Below are 19,713 nucleotides of genomic sequence, written 5' to 3'. Positions count from 1 at the left end.
TCTCTGTATTGGTGGACAGACCCTTCAAATGAGTGTGTGGGGTTCTGTTTGCTCCTTCTCAACCAGCTTTGACCCTGGGGGCTCAGCTGTGGTCCCTGCAGACTCAAGATTTATGGTCTGCTCAGGATTTAACTGTACATATAAATGTCAGAATTGAAGGCTGTCCGGCTAGCTTGTCAAACCTGCCTTCCCCACATCAAGAGAAGAAATCATACTCACAGACAATACAGTGGCCATGTTCTATGTGAACAGGCAAGGAGGGGTCAATTTGACTGTGCTATGCCAGGAGGCAATGTGGCTATGGGTCTCTTGTATCGTCAACTTATTCCATCTCAAGGCCTCTCACCTTCTGAGTGTTCAAAACCATCTTGCAGGCTGATTAACCAGATCTTTCACCAGTCACCACGAATGGTGTCTCTGCTCAGACAAGGCCAGATTCATTTTCAGATTGAGGGAGACTCCCTATACAGACCTGTTTACAACAACAGTCAACAGAAAGTGTCTTCACTTTTGCCCTTGAGCAGGGCACAAAGTCTAAGGTCTCAGATGGATGCTTCCCTGTTGCGCTGGACGGACAAGCTCCTGCTCTCCTTTTCTCCAGTTCTAATTCTGTCTAGAGTTGATGAAAATCAGGCAGGATCACGCTCAACTCATACTCATAGTTCCAGTGTGGCCTTAGAAACATTGGTTTTCCACATTACTGACCGTGTCTCCCAGAGCTGCATTGCCACTACCACTGGAGAACTCTCAGGACCCTGGTTGCCCCCTCCACCTGACTGCCTGGGTGCTCTGAGCTAACTCCTCAGGAGGAGGTTTGTTCAAAGGTGTTTCAGGATGTACTTTTAAATAGTAGAAAGCCTTCTACTGGGTTTACTTTCCTGGAAAAGTGGAAAAGATTCTCCATTTGGTCACACCAAAAAGGCATTTCCCTGGTCCAAACTCCGATCCATCATGTGCTGGACTATTTTTGTTACATCTGTAACAACAAGGTCTTGGACCTTGATGAAACTAATGGCATCTAGCAGCTACCTTGGCTGTCCACCCGCCAATCACTCATTTTTCTCCAGTCCTATGACAGAAAAAATTAAAAATTCTGTGTACAATATTGCAAAATTCTGCAAATTTAAGTTGTCAAAATAACACTATATAATCATACCAGTTTCAGGTATTTTGAAATAAACTACCAAAATAATTATCAGCAGCTATGTATGTAACAATACAGACAACAAAAAAATTCCCCCAGGAGTAGAGAATTAAAGAAACCCCTATGACACCCCAGTTCCTGTTTCTCTTCCATCTCCCCCTCAGAGCCCAGTTGCGGGGACAGACACCTGCACCCCCTCCCCCAAGAGTACAGTCACAGGGTCCCCTGGCCCAGACACTTGCACTCCCTTCTCCACATAGCCCAGAGATCCAGTGTGAGAGAGAGCCTGATTCTGGGTACCAGGCTTGTATGGAGTTTCCTGCACATTGTCTCCTTCTTTCAGGGTGTGCTGGGAACTGCAGCTGCCTGGAACCCCCCAGCTACTTCCCCTGGCAGTGTCTATTTGCAAGCTGCGGAGCTGGGCTCTTCTGGGTCCAGTGGCCCCTAGAGGTAGCCAGCAGCTCTGCATTGCCAGTTCTGCAGGGAAAAAGGAATTTCTTCGTAGAACATTAATTCTGCGCAAATTCTGCATTGCACACGTGGCACAGATTTCACCCAGGAGTAACATTTGCAAAGTGGCTGGTTGTTCATCAGTGCATGCCTTTGCTTCACATTATGTCATCTGTCAGCAATCAAGAGATGATGCCAGATTTGGATGTGTAGTCCTCCAGTCATTATTTGGGGAGACTCCAATCCCCCAGCTCTAGATTAAACTGCTTGAAAGTGACCTGAAGTTGAAAGGATATGTGCAATCGTATGAAGAGGAAAAATGATTACTAACCTGTTGTTAGCAATAACTGTTTTCCTTTGAGCTGTGTTGCGTATATCCATTCCACAACCTACCCTACTTCCACTCCCTTTTGTAGTCTTTTGGTAAAAAGCAATGGAGGGGAATTGGGGGCAACTCTGACCCCCTTTTTTTGTATGGTGATGCAAGGCAGGTGAGGGTGCACGTGCTGCCCCAAAGAGTATCGCTAAGGGAAAAATCTCCAACAACTGTGCACTGGGTGGGAACGCACTTGAAGTGGAATGGACATTGGCAATGCATCTCGAAGAACAACCATTACAGAATAGGTTAGTAACATACATACATACATTTACTTGTTTATTTACTTACTTACAAAGGGATTAAATGAAGTGCGTAATTACTTCCCTTGGTGAAGGGTAACTGAGAAGGTGATAGTCTTCTCTTAAGATATGTCTACACAGGAAAAGCTGCATGGGCTAATCTGTCTAGCGGGTAATAGCAGTGAACACAGTGCAACATAGGCTTCAGTGTAGGGTAGTACAAGCCTGGTATAGACTCTGGATATGTACTTGACTCTCTCGCCTATTCTGAAGCCCATGCTGTGTTGTCTTCATTGGTATTGTTACACACACTAGCTGGCACAGGTAGGCTAACCCCTAAACACAGGGCTACTGGACAGTACTACTTTCAGCTATAAAAATATGCGGTCACCTGGCACTCTTAGCAACAGTTGGAAGAATTAGTCCTGGTGTCCTGGCCACATTCTGACTCAGGCTATTTACATGCCGCCTGTCTAATTCCCCTCTGATTTCAGCTGGATAGGTTACTTTTTATTTTCTCCTAAGTACATTGTTGTGTAGTGTTTCTAGTGCAGAATGGCTGCCATGTTTTACCCCTAGACCTTATTCATTTTCATTATTGGCTAAAATGATCCTTGTATATACAGTCTGTTAAGCATGTGGGTCTCTTTATATTTGGTTTACTGGATCTAAGAAATTATACAAGTTTAAGCCAAGCAGGATTTTTAATAGCAGTAAATTTAGATTTTCATTACTGCACACGAAGGGCTATGCTGTTGTTGTTAATTATTATTTGTGGGGACTGGTGCCCCACTGTGTTGTGCACTTTATAAGCACTTAGTGGCTCTGTGGATGAGGGGAAAGCAGTGGACGTGTTGTTCCTTGACTTTATCAAAGCTTTTGACACAGTCTCCCACAGTATTCTTGCCAGCAAGTTAAAGAAGTATGGACTGAATGAATGGACTATAAGGTGGATAGAATGTTGGCTAGATTGTCGGGCTCAACGGGCAGTGATCAATAGCTCCATGTCTAGTTGGCAGCCGGTATCAAGTGGAGTGCCCCAAGTCTCAGTTCTCGGGCCGGTTTTGTTCAATATCTTTATAAATAATCTGGAGGATGGTGTGGATTGCACCCTCAGCAAGTTTGCAGATGACACTAAACTGGGATCAGAGTAGCAGCCGTGTTAGTCTGTATTCGCAAAAAGAAAAGGAGTACTTGTGGCACCTTAGAGACTAACAAATTTATTAGAGCATAAGCTTTCGTGAGCTACAGCTCACTTCATCGGATGCATTTGGTGGAAAAAACAGAGGAGAGATTTATATACACACACACAGAGAACATGAAACAATGGGTTTATCATACACACTGTAAGGAGAGTGATCACTTAAGATAAGCCATCACCAACAGCAGGGGGGGAAGGAGGAAAACCTTTCATGGTGACAAGCAGGTAGGCTAATTCCAGCAGTTAACAAGAATATCAGAGGAACAGTGGGGGGTGGGGTGGGAGGGAGAAATACCATGGGGAAATAGTTTTACTTTGTGTAATGACTCATCCATTCCCAGTCTCTATTCAAGCCTAAGTTAATTGTATCCAGTTTGCAAATTAATTCCAATTCAGCAGTCTCTCGTTGGAGTCTGTTTTTGAAGCTTTTTTGTTGAAGTATAGCCACTCTTAGGTCTGTGATCGAGTGACCAGAGAGATTGAAGTGTTCTCCAACTGGTTTTTGAATGTTATAATTCTTGACGTCTGATTTGTGTCCATTCATTCTTTTACGTAGAGACTGTCCAGTTTGGCCAATGGACATGGCAGAGGGGCATTGCTGGCACATGATGGCATATATCACATTGGTAGATGCGCAGGTGAACGAGCCTCTGATAGTGTGGCTGATGTGATTAGGCCCTATGATGGTATCCCCTGAATAGATATGTGGACAGAGTTGGCAACGGGCTTTGTTGCAAGGATAGGTTCCTGGGTTAGTGGTTCTGTTGTGTGGTTCACGAACATGATACAGTTCTGTGGTGACCTAGAATCCTATTTTCGACGTCTCAGACTCAAGGAATATTTCCAACACACCTCTGACCAACATATTAACCCACAGAGACCTTCCTGCCAACACTACAAAAAGAAGGATTCTGGGTGGACTCCTCCTGAAGGTCGAAACAGCAGCCTGGATTTCTACATAGACTGCTTCCGCCGACGTGCACGAGCTGAAATTGTGGAAAAGCAGCATCGCTTACCCCATAACCTCAGCCATGCAGAACACAGTGCCATCCACAGCCTCAGAAACAACTCTGACATCATAATCAAAAAGGCTGACAAAGGAGGTGCTGTCGTCATCATGAATAGGTCGGAGTATGAACAAGAGGCTACTAGGCAGCTCTCCAACACCACTTTCTACAAGCCATAACCCTCTTATCCCACTGAGAGTTACCAAAAGAAACTACAGCATTTGCTCAAGAAACTCCCTGAAAAAGCACAAGAACAAATCCGCACAGACACACCCCTGGAGCCCCGACCTGGGGTATTCTATCTGCTACCCAAGATCCATAAACCTGGAAATCCTGGACGCCCCATCATCTCAGGCATTGGCACCCTGACAGCAGGATTGTCTGGCTATGTAGACTCCCTCCTCAGGCCCTTCGTTACCAGCACTCCCAGCTATCTTCGAGACACCACCGATTTCCTGAGGAAACTACAGTCCATTGGTGATCTTCCTAAAAACACCATCCTAGCCACTATGGATGTAGAAGCCCTCTACACCAACATTCCACACAAAGATGGACTACAAGCCGTCAGGAACAGTATCCCCGATACTGTCACGGCTAACCTGGTGGCAGAACTTTGTGACTTTGTCCTGACCCTTAACTATTTCACATTTGGTGACAATGTATACCTTCAAATCAGCGGCACTGCGATGGGTACCCACATGGCCCCACAGTATGCCAACATTTTTATGGCTGACTTAGAACAACGCTTCCTCAGCTCTCATCCCCTAATGCCCCTACTCTACTTGCGCTACATTGATGACATCTTCATCATCTGGACCCATGGAAAAGAAGCTCTTGAGGAATTCCACCATGATTTCAACAATTTCCATCCTACCATCAACCTCAGCCTGGACTAGTCCACACAAGAGATCCACTTCCTGGACACTACGGTGCTAATAAGCGATGGTCACATAAACACCACCCTATATCGGAAACCTACTGACCGCTATTCCTACCTACATGCCTCTAGCTTTCATCCAGATCATACCACTCGATCCATTGTCTACAGCCAAGCGCTACGATATAACCGCATTTGCTCCAACCCCTCAGACAGAGACAAACACCTACAAGATCTCTATCATGCATTCCTACAACTACAATACCCACCTGCTGAAGTGAAGAAACAGATTGACAGAGCCAGAAGAGTACCCAGAAGTCACCTACTACAGGACAGGCCCAACAAAGAAAACAACAGAACGCCACTAGCCATCACCTTCAGCCCCCAACTAAAACCTCTCCAACGCATCATCAAGGATCTACAACCTATCCTGAAGGACGAGCCATCGCTCTCTAAGATCTTGGGAGACAGACCAGTCCTTGCTTACAGACAGCCCCCCAATCTGAAGCAAATACTCACCAGCAACCACACAACAGAACCACTAACCCAGGAACCTATCCTTGCAACAAAGCCCGTTGCCAACTCTGTCCACATATCTATTCAGGGGATACCATCATAGGGCCTAATCACATCAGCCACACTATCAGAGGCTCGTTCACCTGCGCATCTACCAATGTGATATATGCCATCATGTGCCAGCAATGCCCCTCTGCCATGTACATTGACCAAACTGGACAGTCTCTACGTAAAAGAATGAATGGACACAAATCAGACGTCAAGAATTATAACATTCAAAAACCAGTTGGAGAACACTTCAATCTCTCTGGTCACTCGATCACAGACCTAAGAGTGGCTATACTTCAACAAAAAAGCTTCAAAAACAGACTCCAACGAGAGACTGCTGAATTGGAATTAATTTGCAAACTGGATACAATTAACTTAGGCTTGAATAGAGACTGGGAATGGATGAGTCATTACACAAAGTAAAACTATTTCCCCATGGTATTTCTCCCTCCCACCCCACCCCCCACTGTTCCTCTGATATTCTTGTTAACTGCTGGAATTAGCCTACCTGCTTTTCACCATGAAAGGTTTTCCTCCTTCCCCCCCCTGCTGTTGGTGATGGCTTATCTTAAGTGATCACTCTCCTTACAGTGTGTATGATAAACCCATTGTTTCATGTTTTCTGTGTGTGTGTATATAAATCTCTCCTCTGTTTTTTCCACCAAATGCATCCGATGAAGTGAGCTGTAGCTCACGAAAGCTTATGCTCTAATAAATTTGTTAGTCTCTAAGGTGCCACAAGTACTCCTTTTCTTTTTACTAAACTGGGAGGAGAAGTAGATACGCTGGAGGGTAGGGATAGGATACAGAGGGACCTAGACAAATTAGAGGATTGGGCCAAAAGAAATCTGATGAGGTTCAACAAGGTCAAGTGCAGAGTCCTGCACTTAGGACGGAAGAATCCCATGCACCGCTACAGACTAGGGACCGAATGGCTCGGCAGCAGTTCTGCAGAAAAGGACCTGGGGTTACAGTGGACGAGAAGCTGGATATGAGTCTACAGTGTGCCCTTGTTGCCAAGAAGACCAATGGCATTTTGGGCTGTATAAGTAGGGGCATTGCCAGCAGATCATGGGACGTGATCGTTCCCCTCTATTCGACATTGATGAGGCCTCATCTGTGTCCAGTTTTGGGCCCCACACCACAAGAAGGATGTGGAAAAATTAGAGTCCAGCGCAGGGCAACAAAAATGATTAGGGGACTGGAACACATGACTTATGAGGAGAGGCTGAGGGAACTGGGATTATTTAGTTTGCGGAAGAGAAAAATGAGGGGGGATTTGATAGCAGCTTTCAACTACCTGAAAGGGGGTTCCAAAGAGGATGGATCTACACTGTTCTCAGTGGTAGCAGATGACAGAACAAGGAGTAATGGTCTCAAGTTGCAGTGGGGGAGGTTTAGGTTGGATATTAGGAAAAACTTTTTCACTAGGAGGGTGGTGAAACACTGGAATGCGTTACCTAGGGAGGTGGTGGAATCTCTTCCTTAGAAGTTTTTAAGGTCAGGCTTGACAAAGCCCTGGCTGGGATGATTTAGTTGGGGATTGGTCCTGCTTTGAGCAGGGGGTTGGACTAGATGACCTCCTCAGGTCCTTCCAACCCTGATATTCTATGAAAGAGATCTTGCTCAGAAAAGCTTGCAGTCTAATTCAGGACAAGATGCAACAAGAGGATGAAACAGAAAGGAGAGAATGTGAGAGGGCGGAGAAGTGTACCCAGGGTGGATTGATTAAAATCAAAGTAATTTAAATAATTGATTTTAATCATGATTTAAATCAATTTTAATTGTCTTTTGCATTTGTACTTTGTAGTTATTTTCCTAAAGAAAAGTTGATTCTCTTTGGTTGGTAACCATTAAAAGATGTTGATTTTCAACTAAATCTAGCCTTTATGCTAAATTTGGTGCTTCTTTGCTAACCAGGGAGATACACTACACCTATATACATTTATTTAAGCCATTATATAGTTTAATTTACATTTATTCAGATTCTTAATTTTTGGATTTTTTATTATGTTAAGAAATGCATCATTCAACATTTGCTATTTACTATATGATTAATTTTTTACTTGTGATTACTACTGCTGTGAAAAGATGGTTTAGCACTTCAACAAACTCAGGTTCCAGGTACTGAGCCACTGAGTTCCACATGTTCAGTGGTTTGACTTTCTTTAAAACTTGGCAATTTGGCTCTGCCCTCTCTCCCAATGTATAGCAGCACTTTTGGAGAGCATACACTGTGCCAGGTTTATACATGGTACAATTTGTTTCCTCCTTGGAGCAGTGGGGAGACGAGGAGAGAGATTGTGACTCAAGGAATCAAAATTGTGATCCTCAAGATACTCCTGGGGCACTGTATTGTTGCCTAATCTGGGTGGATTATTAATCTACTTTTAATGAACTGGTGTTTTTTAAAATAACATTTTAGTCCTTTTGTTACCAAGCTGAAAAAACTGAAGAGAATTTCAGGACCCTTAAGAATGAAGGAAATGAATTGGTAAAGAAGGGTAAATATAAAGAAGCTCTAAGGAAATACGACGAGTGCATGAAGTTAAATTCCAAGGAATGTGCTATCTACACTAATAGGTAAAGAGCTCTGCCACACTTTGTAAGTGTACTAAATAAGAATATATTATGATGATTTTCTTTTGTCTGCAGATATTAATTTTATGCCACCTGAGTCACCTTTTTATATAAACAGAGAATTAGATTTTCCCCATGTTGAGTTGTGGTTCAAATAACTATTGTTTTTATTTTAAACCTTATCTATCCTTCTTCAAGTGGTTCTGCATATTCCTACTTATGGGTGCTGCGCTGTCTTGTGGTAGAACCTTCTTCTAGCAGTGTCAGCTAAAGCACACTCATGCCCCCTGCTTTTCCCCTCAGTGTCACTGATATTCTGAGGGCAAGGTTATAAAGGGGTCAGAGAGCCCCCTCACCACCTCAGTTCCTTCCAACAGTATACCTCGACAGATGTGAATCTCTATGGTCTCTTTGGTGCCAGAGCCTTTCTCTTCTTAGATAGTATGTGTTAGCTTTGTTACTATAGTTAGTGTTTTCCCTGGTTCTGAACTATGGTGGAATTGAAACAGAAAAAGCTGAGATGCATCCGATGAAGTGAGCTGTAGCTCACGAAAGCTTATGCTCAAATAAATTTGTTAGTCACTAAGGTGCCACTAGTACTCCTTTTCTTTTTGCGAATACAGACTAACACGGCTGCTACTCTGAAACCTGAGATTCAAGAGATACACTTCTTGCCTAACTGTCTTCCTGGCATCTTATGAGAGGATTGGGGTCTCAAGTGTCTGAGAGGAGACATTCACCTTCTGGATGTTCAATTTCTCAGACCTTCACTCCCAGAGCTTGCAAGGACAGGGTGACTCATTTGCAGTTCCTCCGTCTCAAGATAGCTCTCTTGGCTAGACCCTTTGGATCCAATCAGTCCTCAGATCTTGGGTCTAAGAGACCGGTCTCAGCTGCTGGGGCTTCCAGTGGTTCCCAGCGACTGAACGGTTCCAACAGGCTGCAACCCCTGTCAGGGCCAGATCATGTTCCTTCAGCTCCCCTAGTCAAGCCCTCAAAGCTATTCATGTCCAAACTGAGGGCCGTGCGGTCAGATCTGAATAACCCTGTTCTGGAAGAGAAGTTGAGACAGTTTGACCACACTAGTGCCAAGCCTCATGCGTGCAAATACCTGACCCTGGCTGAACTCCTGAGGCTGCAGGATCAGCATCAGTTTTGACTTCCACTTCCAGATTCAGGAAGATGGAATGAATTGGTGACAAAATCGGGGCCAACAGCTCCTTCAGTTCCCTCTGTCCTGGCATTGAAGAAAAAGCAGCATCGGGACATAACTGTTTGTTACCAATGCCAGTTCCCATTCCTCAGAACTTTTGGATCTGTCTGATTCTGACAAGACTTCTACATTTACGAAGCAAAGACCCAGCTTCAATAGCAAGGGAGATGGATTTGTGTATAATGTTGGATCTGATGTTGTCCACTTCTTCGGATACATTGTTGTCCCTAAGTCAGTTCCAGCTACATCCTTGGTCCCAGGGAGCTCTGTCACCTTGGCAGCCCAAGTTCACCTTCTGGCTCTGGTATGTTCATTTGTTCCAAATATGAAATATGCGGTTTCCAAAAGGAGGCATGTTTCCCCGATTCCAAGATCATCGTCCTCATCTCCTGTTAGGAAGATTTGGTCAGAATGTGCTTCTGGTTGCTCTACAGGATCCCCACAAATAGATGGATCTTCATATTTTCCTGTGGAGCCACTGTTATCCCTGTTGCATTCTACCTCTGATCCAGACCTGGATCTTTACCAGGAGGAAATTAGAGGAAGAATGTAGACACCTGTGGCTCGATTTGTATCACCCTGTGATCTGCATGCCCAAAACCAGTTGTGGGGGAGATTGGCAGTCTTGGGGGCCACTTCAGAAATTTTTCATTTACCCTCCACATTGAGGAGAAGAAATGTTTCTTCTGCAAAGGATACGGCAGTCTTGAGATCCTGTGATCTGGCTTCTCCAGATCTGCCAACATTACACATGGTTATGCCAGAAATCCTTTCTGAGGAGGATGAGGTAGCTTTCCCTTTGAGCAGGAGCATTTGGAAATGGATTATCTTTATCCCAGATGAACATATGGGAGTGGCTTCAGCCTACTTGCCTTCTGACGATGCTATGCAGTTCCACAATTTAGTGGTTCGTGTAGTGTCCTTCTTAAATCTTCCTACAGTGCCTTTTCACACAGAGACTTTTCACACAGTATTTAATATGCTTGGTCCACTTTGAAGAGTAGCAGATCCCTACCCCTTTTGGATGGTTAGAAACAGCAATGCAGCAGCATTAATTTTTACAGAATTGCTTAAACCTGCTCTAATCCCATCAACTCTCACAAATTAAGAACGATTTGACTGGGTCAGTACTTGGATATGAGACCTCCAAGTAATACCTAGCTGCAAAGTGCTGCCAAAAGTAGTGGTAGTGATTAACTAGGCGACTCTCTTTTTTTTTTTTTTTTTTTTTTCCATAGCCACTATTGAACTAATGCCCCATTACAGTATTAGGGTGTATTATGCTGACATAGGCCTTGAAACTGCAAACATTTACCCATGGCACCTTAGAGACTAACAAATTTATTAGAGCATAAGCTTTCGTGAGCTACAGCTCACTTCATCGGATGCATTTGGTGGAAAAAACAGAGGGGAGATTGATATACACACACAGAGAACATGAAACAATGGGTTTATCATACACACTGTAAGGAGAGTGATCACTTAAGATAAGCCATCACATCAGCAGCAGGGAGGGGAAAGGAGGAAAACCTTTCATGTTGACGAGCAAGGTAGGCTATTTCCAGCAGTTAACAAGAATATCTGAGGAACAGTGGGGGGTGGGGTGGGATGGGGGGGAGAAATAACATGGGGAAATAGTTTTACTTTGTGTAATGACTCATCCATTCCCAGTCTCTATTCAAGCCTAAGTTAATTGTATCCAGTTTGCAAATTAATTCCAATTCAGCAGTCTCTCGTTGGAGTCTAGGAGTACTTGTGGCACCTTAGAGACTAACAAATTTATTAGAGCATAAGCTTTCGTGAGCATCCGATGAAGTGAGCTGTAGCTCACGAAAGCTTATGCTCTAATAAATTTGTTAGTCTCTAAGGTGCCACAAGTACTCCTTTTCTTTTTGCGAATACAGACTAACACGGCTGCTACTCTGAAATCGTTGGAGTCTGTTTTTTGAAGCTTTTTTGTTGAGGGATAGCCACTCTTAGGTCTGTAATCGAGTGACCAGAGAGATTGAAGTGTTCTCCAACTGGTTTTTGAATGTTATAATTCTTGACGTCTGATTTGTGTCCATTCATTCTTTTACGTAGAGACTGTCCAGTTTGGCCAATGGACATGGCAGAGGGGCATTGCTGGCACATGATGGCATATATCACATTGGTAGATGCGCAGGTGAACGAGCCTCTGATAGTGTGGCTGATGTGATTAGGCTCTATGATGGTGTCCCCTGAATAGATATGTGGACAGAGTTGGCAACGGGCTTTGTTGCAAGGATAGGTTCCTGGGTTAGTGGTTCTGTTGTGTGGTGTGTGGTTGCTGGTGAGTATTTGCTTCAGATTGGGGGGCTGTCTGTAAGCAAGGACTGGCCTGTCTCCCAAGATCTGAGAGAGTGATGGCTCGTCCTTCAGGATAGGTTGTAGATCCTTGATGATGCGTTGGAGAGGTTTTAGTTGGGGGCTGAAGGTGATGGCTAGTGGCGTTCTGTTATTTTCTTTGTTGGGCCTGTCCTGTAGTAGGTGACTTCTGGGTACTCTTCTGGCTCTGTCAATCTGTTTCTTCACTTCAGCAGGTGGGTATTGTAGTTGTAGGAATGCATGATAGAGATCTTGTAGGTGTTTGTCTCTGTCTGAGGGGTTGGAGCAAATGCGGTTATATCGTAGCGCTTGGCTGTAGACAATGGATCGAGTGGTATGATCTGGATGAAAGCTAGAGGCATGTAGGTAGGAATAGCGGTCAGTAGGTTTCTGATATAGGGTGGTGTTTATGTGACCATCGCTTATTAGCACCGTAGTGTCCATGGAAGTGGATCTCTTGTGTGGACTGGTCCAGGCTGAGGTTGCTGGTGGGATGGAAATTGTTGAAATCATGGTGGAATTCCTCAAGGGCTTCTTTTCCATGGGTCCAGATGATGAAGATGTCATCAATGTAGCGCAAGTAGAGTAGGGGCATTAGGGGACGAGAGCTGAGGAAGCGTTGTTCTAAGTCAGCCATAAAAATGTTGGCATACTGTGGGGCCATGCGGGTACCCATCGCAGTGCCGCTGACTTGAAGGTGTACATTGTCCCCAAATGTGAAATAGTTATGGGTGAGGACAAAGTCACAAAGATCAGCCACCAGGTTAGCCGTGACAGTATCGGGGATACTGTTCCTGACGGCTTGTAGCCCATCTTTGTGTGGAATGTTGGTGTATAGGGCTTCTACATCCATAGTGGCTAGGATGGTGTTTTTAGGAAGATCACCAATGGACTGTAGTTTCCTCAGGAAGTCAGTGGTGTCTCGAAGATAGCTGGGAGTGCTGGTAATGTAGGGCCTGAGGAGGGAGTCTACACAGTATCCTTTCCTCCTCCTCCCCCCCCCCCCCCGGCTGCTGGTGATGGCTTATCTTAAGTGATCACTCTCCTTACAGTGTGTATGATAAACCCATTGTTTCATGTTCTCTGTGTGTGTGTATATAAATCTCTCCTCTGTTTTTTCCACCAAATGCATCCGATGAAGTGAGCTGTAGCTCACGAAAGCTTATGCTCTAATAAATTTGTTAGTCTCTAAGGTGCCACAAGTACTCCTTTTCTTTTTGCGAATACAGACTAACACGGCTGCTACTCTGAAATTTACCCATGTGTTCAACTGCAAAAGTCTCATTGAGTTTTGTCTGAGAAAAGATTGCAGGAATTGGCCATGTGGAAATATTATAAATCTAATGCTGTAATAACCTGTACTATAAATTTTACAGTATTTTATTGTATTCTGTTAGGGCTCTCTGTTACTTAAAATTGTATCAATATGAAGAGGCTAAACAGGATTGTGATCGAGTTCTTCAGATAGAAGACTCTAATGTCAAAGCTTTTTATAGAAGAGCTCTAGCATACAAAGGACTACAGGTAAGAAAAAAGAACAAGGCAGGTATTCCTAAATATTTTTAAATTTGCAGCTATCTCGTTCAAAGACACTCACATAGTTACAGTGGATTTGTAAATACAAGAGAGGTGTGGAATGTTATTAATGTTGATAAAGCACTTGGCAAAAGTTAAAGCACTGTGTAAATATTTTGGGGCCAAAAGAATTATTTGAATAACGATTTCATGTAATTGATTCATGCATGCTGTAATGTCAGGGAGTAACTCAGAGTTTTGGTTAACTGGAATTGAGTTAAACAAGATTTTACTGGTTTTTTTTAATTTTTTTCTGATACTCATACAATCTCCTTCCCCTGCTGAGGTCTCCCCAACGTAATGGTGAGCACTGCTGAGCATGCAGGTAAGGAATGGCTTGAAATCAAGTAATGCAGCAGACTGAATGTACACATTTTTTCCTTCAGTTGCCTTCATACTCTACTATGAGTTCCAAATGTAGGCTTTAGTAAGCATGATACAAAATCAGATTCCTTTTCTTATTAAAAAAAATCTGCAAAACTATAGCAGCTTAAAAAGAAAAAGGAAAATTCACCTCTCTTCAAAACCAGTGGGAAGACAAAGTATTGCTTTGTGTTAAATGTTTTCCTTAGCTCTATTAAGTTACCTGTAATTGATCAGCTTCAATTGACCTCTCTGTGTCATTGTAGTCTGTAGAAATTAATATAGGTGACAGTGAAATTTGAGAGTGATTTAACCAGCCAAACAGGTAGTCAGAGATCAGTGATGCATTTGTTCTTCCTAAAATAATATAGGAAGAAATTCAAGAATCTAAGAAACTTGCCCATTTTTGTGTACTCTAGAAAAATGTTTGTAATTTTATTGAAGACGTAAGCAGAAATACACTTTACATGGTATACTTGTGTGTGTGTATATGGCAGGTCTCATACTACAACATGGGTGGACCTAGCACATATACATTTCCCAAGATCATCTGTCACAGGGTCCAGAATGGGTCATAGCTGTTGGGTCAGATGGTCAGAAAACAGGGCAGACACACTCAGATTGGCGGTATACTCTGTAATTAGATTTAACCAAACCAGCAACAAATATGTGCTACAGGATCACTATACTAACTTAGCATGGAGCCACCGACTGTCCCCTTAGGCACTCCAGTTTCTATGACCACCCAGACAAACTGGACTTAATGATGAAAGATTACTAAAACCAAAGATCATCACACATTCTGTTACTCTCAACCACAAAGAGTTAGTCACTTACCCCATGTCAAAGTATACTTCATATCCCACCAAAGACAACACTGAAGCCACTTTCTTCAGTAAACTAAACAAAAGATTTATTAGCTAAGAAAAAGAAATGCGTTATTGAGAGGTTAAAGCAGGTAAAATACATTACAGGTGAATAAAAGTTTGTAAGTCCAGTATGATAGCAAAGTTGTAGTAATTTGTTGCTTTCCAATAGTCTGTCAGACTTTCCTAGAATGGCTCTAGGGCTCTTGGTCCACTTCTCAGAATTCCACCCTGTCAGAATTCATCAGTCTCGAGATAAGGATCGTTCTCAGGGCATACTTTTATAGCCGTCTTCCCGAGAAAGCAGTCAGGCAAATGCTTGCACTCACAGCATGGGCTCTTCCTGTGATGAAGAATGCATTTTGATCTTTGACCTTTGGTCACCACATCGAGGACCCCTTGCTTTGAAATTAACATTCTACTTCCTATGTATACACATGTAATTCAATTACAGTGATATGCATAATGCAATTGTCTGCTATTCCTTATAATAGGGATGGATAAGTGAAAACCAATACAGGTGTCAGCCACTGGTTTTCATGAAGTTTGCACATCAAGTAAATTCTTATCCTAATACATCTTTGATCTAAGGTTAATTAAGTACAAAGATAGCAGTCACAGGAAACAGATAGGTCAAGACAATAAAATTATTATTTCACTAGCTTTCATGCATCTAAAGCAAATGTAATTACTAGGCACATGCCATGTACATGTAATGTGATAACATCCCCTTTTGTTCTGTTCTAACAAGTGAATTGGTACACTTAACACTTTCTTGAGGTTGTGACCTGAGCTGGCTAGCTGTCAGCACCACATCATATAACTGACTTCTCTTTGGATAAGACATTGCAGTGTTACCATCTCCAAGAATTATAAATAACAAAACAAAAACAGAAGAAAACAACAAAATTGTTGTCAGATTTGGATAGATTGATTTAAAAGGGAAGAATTAAATATCTAAAGATGTAAAAGGGAGGAGGGAAAACAAATTATAAATATAAATCATGTTATAAATATTTGAAGAGTAAATATCAAAGATGGAGTGAAATTTAATGTGGTATATGTGGATGTCAGTAAAATTGAGATGTATTTGAGAGGGAAAAGTTAGCGTGAGTAACAGGAAAAGTTTCTGCTAGTGAAAATGAATAGGGAAGGCTATGAAATAGTCTACAGAGGAGGGAGAGAAGAAGCTCAATTTAAATCTAAAAAATTTGCATGGGACACTTTAAAACTTCTTAAATCTGAACGTTGTCTAGATTGAAAGGGTAAAGAAGGAGAATAGGGACTGGAAGAAAAACAATTCTATACTGGAGATTCACAGCTAGGGCATGAACAGTCTCTTAGGTGCTTGAACATCTACCACTATGTATCTTGTGACTTTGATAGCCATGCAAACTGGAACACTCACGGTAACTTGTTTTTTTAATCACATAATATAAGCTGTTTGGCTGTTTGTGGCTGCGTATTTGAGGACTGTATAAAGCCCTTACAATGGCCATTCTGCTCAAAGTCAAATCCCGCACTCATAAGCAAGACCATATCAAGGTAATCCAGGGCCCTGAGAACACCACAAAACAGGGCCCCTAGTGGCCTGCCCTGCATCATAGCCCCACCCCCCACTTGGAGTGGAAGTGTCAGGGGCCTGACTGCTGTGCTGGTGAGGGTCCTATCACCACTAATTTCTAAGCAGTGGTAGCAGGGAAGCTCCCTCACTTTCTCCTGTTGAATTACACTAGTTTGGTGGTTAGAGCACTCACCTGGGAGGTGGGATATCCAGGATCCAATCCCTCTGTTTCATTAATTTTTTTTTCTAGTTATTTATTCACAGTGGAATAGCTTCCCCAGGAGAAACTGATGGAGCCCCTCGCTACTATTCCTGCCCCTGCCTGTCTCTCCTGTTGAAGCTGTTCCACTGTGGATAAAATAACTGGAAAAAGTCAGTGAAGCAGGAGGACAGAGTCATTCTCATGCTCTCTTCCCTCCCTTCCCCTGATGATTTTTGTATTATTTATGCACAGTGGAATAGCTTCAATAGGAAAGTGTGTGGGAGCCCCAGATCAGAATAGCCCATAGTCCAGAGCTTCAGGCACTCCCCTGAGAGGTGAAGATCCCTGTTCAAATCTCTCCTCCCCTTCTTCTGGAGAGGGGGCTTAAAATGGACATCTCCTGCATCCCAGGTGAGTACCGTAACCGCTGGGCTAAAAGTTATGAGGAGGTCCTCCTCCACCTGCTCACCAAAACAATGAAGGTGCCTAACTCCAAGAGAGGGTTTGCAGCTGAGAATCCTAAGCAGAGAGAAACCTAGGAAGACATAGGTGCTTCCCTTGAGCCTGGACTTAGGTGCCTATCTCTGAGAAAGGGATGTGGTTTAGCACCCCCCCTCAGCTTGGTATCTCCTATTGGCTAGCTTAGACAAGGAGCTGCCTAGCATGTTGCCTAAGGCGTATATCTCCCCCCCATTCATTGTGTAGGGAGCCAAGACACCAAACTCAAGCTTTGTGAATCCTATTGTTTTTCTAGACACTAAAAAGTTAGGCATGGCAATGCTCAGCATCACCATGCCGAAGTTTCTGTGTGAATCTAGTCCTTTCTGTCTAGCTGTTTCTGGATTATGGAGCTGTAGCCTATTTGGATGTTCTGGTGCATATGATAACATGTGTTTGTTTATTTTTAAACTATCAGTTTAAAGGTGTGAGTCTTGGCAGAATTTATGTTAAGTGTATCTGGACCATATTATATCAATCTTGACGATGGTATGACATTAAGTACCATCATATCAGCAAATTGGAAATATACATAAAAACAGCATTATTTAATAATGCATTCGCTAATGGGGGTGGATTTTCTGAGAGCAAATTTATTCACTAATTGGATATTTAGAGAGATCATATGTAAATATTTAGCTGCATAATATTAGTTTAAAAGAACAGAGAACCCATTCTTAGCTTTTTTTTCCTTTAGTAATATTATACATGTTTAAATCTAAATCTAGCTTCTTTCTGCTCATTTGTTGTCAGTATCCCAGCATTTTTCTGAATAATTGTGAACAGGAGTGTGGCAGTTAGCTAATTCTCCTACTGTGGCATCTGGAATTGTTTTATGAAAACAACTTGCTTTTCCTCTTTGCCTTTCAGAATTACCAAGCCAGTGTTGATGATCTCAGCAAAGTACTTATGATAGATCCAAATGTGGCTGAAGCAAAGAGGGAACTAAAAGACATCACCCAGTTGCTTAACCTTAAAAATGATATTGGAGCAGGTAGCCAACAAAAGCAAAGGAAGAAAATCAAAATACAAGAGGTATTTCCCTTCTTTTGCAAAGCAGGCAATATTGAAGTCACACACTTAAGAAGATTAAAATAGGGCTTTTGTTCTGTAATGTTGACAGATACTTTGAGCTAATACTTCTTACATACAGTGTGTTTGTTCCTGTGCTTGCTAGTTTTAAAAACATGCCAATTTACTCGCATCTTAAATGTTGTGTGTGTTTGGTGCCAATCAGACTCTTATAATTAAATGTTGTGTGATGCTTCTGGGTACATCCAGAATTCCAGCAGAAATAAACTGACTGTAATGCCTAAAGAAGAAACTTTCAGATGTTAAAGTTGAGGATGTGTTCTTTTTAAAACAAAACAAAACAAAAAACACTGTTCAAAATAGCTGTCATATCTGATGATGCAACATTTTCAGGTCTCTTTCAAACGTTGTTTTGGGGAACCAGCAAGAGGCCATGCTGTCCAGGAGTCCCCTGTGGCTGTGTGTGCTGTCAGAGGCTATACCTTCAGTTAGGTTTGGTGGAAGAATGGAATACTGAATATGCATTGGAGAAGTAGAGTGTGGGTGAAAAATCTACAGAATCATCAGAGAATGCTATTTTTCCCCTTAGTTTTGATATTGTAGTAAAAGATCAAGTGATGTAATATTCTAGGTTAAAACAACTGCACTGAGTTGCTGGTGCCCAGATAATACTGAGTCACTGTTAAATACTGAATCATTTGATGGTGGTATTTCTCTGTGACTAAATGTTTGTGATCCTGTAAGAATGGGTGTCTTTCTTCTTTGTTTTATTACAAGAAATATCGCTACTGATCTATAGAGTGTGAGATTAGAATTTGGGTCTCTCATTTTGAAAACTGTTGTATAACTTTTATTAAAACTGGAACTGCAGATGGTAATATAAACCATTAGGGCAGGACCCATTTGTGCAAGTGGTCCCATGCAGGAATCCCATCAAAGTCAAAGGGATTAGGGGAACTTCATGTAACTGGCATAATCTAGAAGTTGGCTTTTTCATTTTAACCAAAATGTACTACATATGAGATCAAGAAACCTCCCCAATAGTAAGAAGTAGAGAACACAATCAGATTATTGAAGAGATAAAAGAATAGCAGACTAGGCACAAAGACGTTTAACATACCCTAAAACTTTCTAGAAAAATTTTATATAAATTTCAAGGGATGCTGGTCCCTGAATTTCATTGTGTTAACCCAATTTCATGACTCTTCGTGTTTTGAAAGACAGCCTATTTTAGTAGATATTTACTATGACTAAAATACAGTATGACTACTGTTGATCTATAATTCATATAGATAGTATGTATATTTGAAACTATGATGTGATTGGTCCTATATTTAGTTTTCTGCCAAAAACTTTCAGCTCTCCCCTTAAGAAGAGGGTGCAAAATACTGGAAGACAAGTGTAGAATATGCATTGCTAACCAAGAAAAACAACCTTTTAACTTGCATGAATATTAGCATACCATTTCTGTAAAGGGAAAAGTGGGACATAGAAAGGAGAATAGCCATCATGTTCCAAAAAGTCTTCCCACAAAATGAGGAAAGTGGTAAACTCTAATTTAGTGGTATCAGTGCTGGACATACTGTCATCTGGTTTATGAAACTTGAGATATT

General features: G+C 42.2%; 1 protein-coding gene across 11 annotated transcripts in view; it reads left to right on the top strand.

Moving 5' to 3' along the window:
• SPAG1 (sperm associated antigen 1) overlaps positions 1 to 19,713 on the top strand; it is a 70,090-nt gene that overhangs the window by 48,725 nt on the left and 1,652 nt on the right. For all 11 annotated transcript variants that reach the window (XM_038391876.2, XM_043507511.1, XM_043507510.1 and 8 more), the window contains 3 exons: positions 8,303 to 8,444; positions 13,398 to 13,524; positions 17,939 to 18,103. In XM_038391876.2, the coding sequence (XP_038247804.1) occupies positions 8,303 to 8,444; positions 13,398 to 13,524; positions 17,939 to 18,103 (434 nt within the window). The remainder of the gene's footprint in view (positions 1 to 8,302; positions 8,445 to 13,397; positions 13,525 to 17,938; positions 18,104 to 19,713) is intronic.

The sequence above is a fragment of the Dermochelys coriacea genome, chromosome 2 (genome assembly GCF_009764565.3).
Source record: "Dermochelys coriacea isolate rDerCor1 chromosome 2, rDerCor1.pri.v4, whole genome shotgun sequence".
Classification (NCBI taxonomy): Eukaryota; Metazoa; Chordata; order Testudines; family Dermochelyidae; genus Dermochelys; species Dermochelys coriacea.
This window is presented reverse-complemented; position numbering and strand designations above follow the sequence as displayed.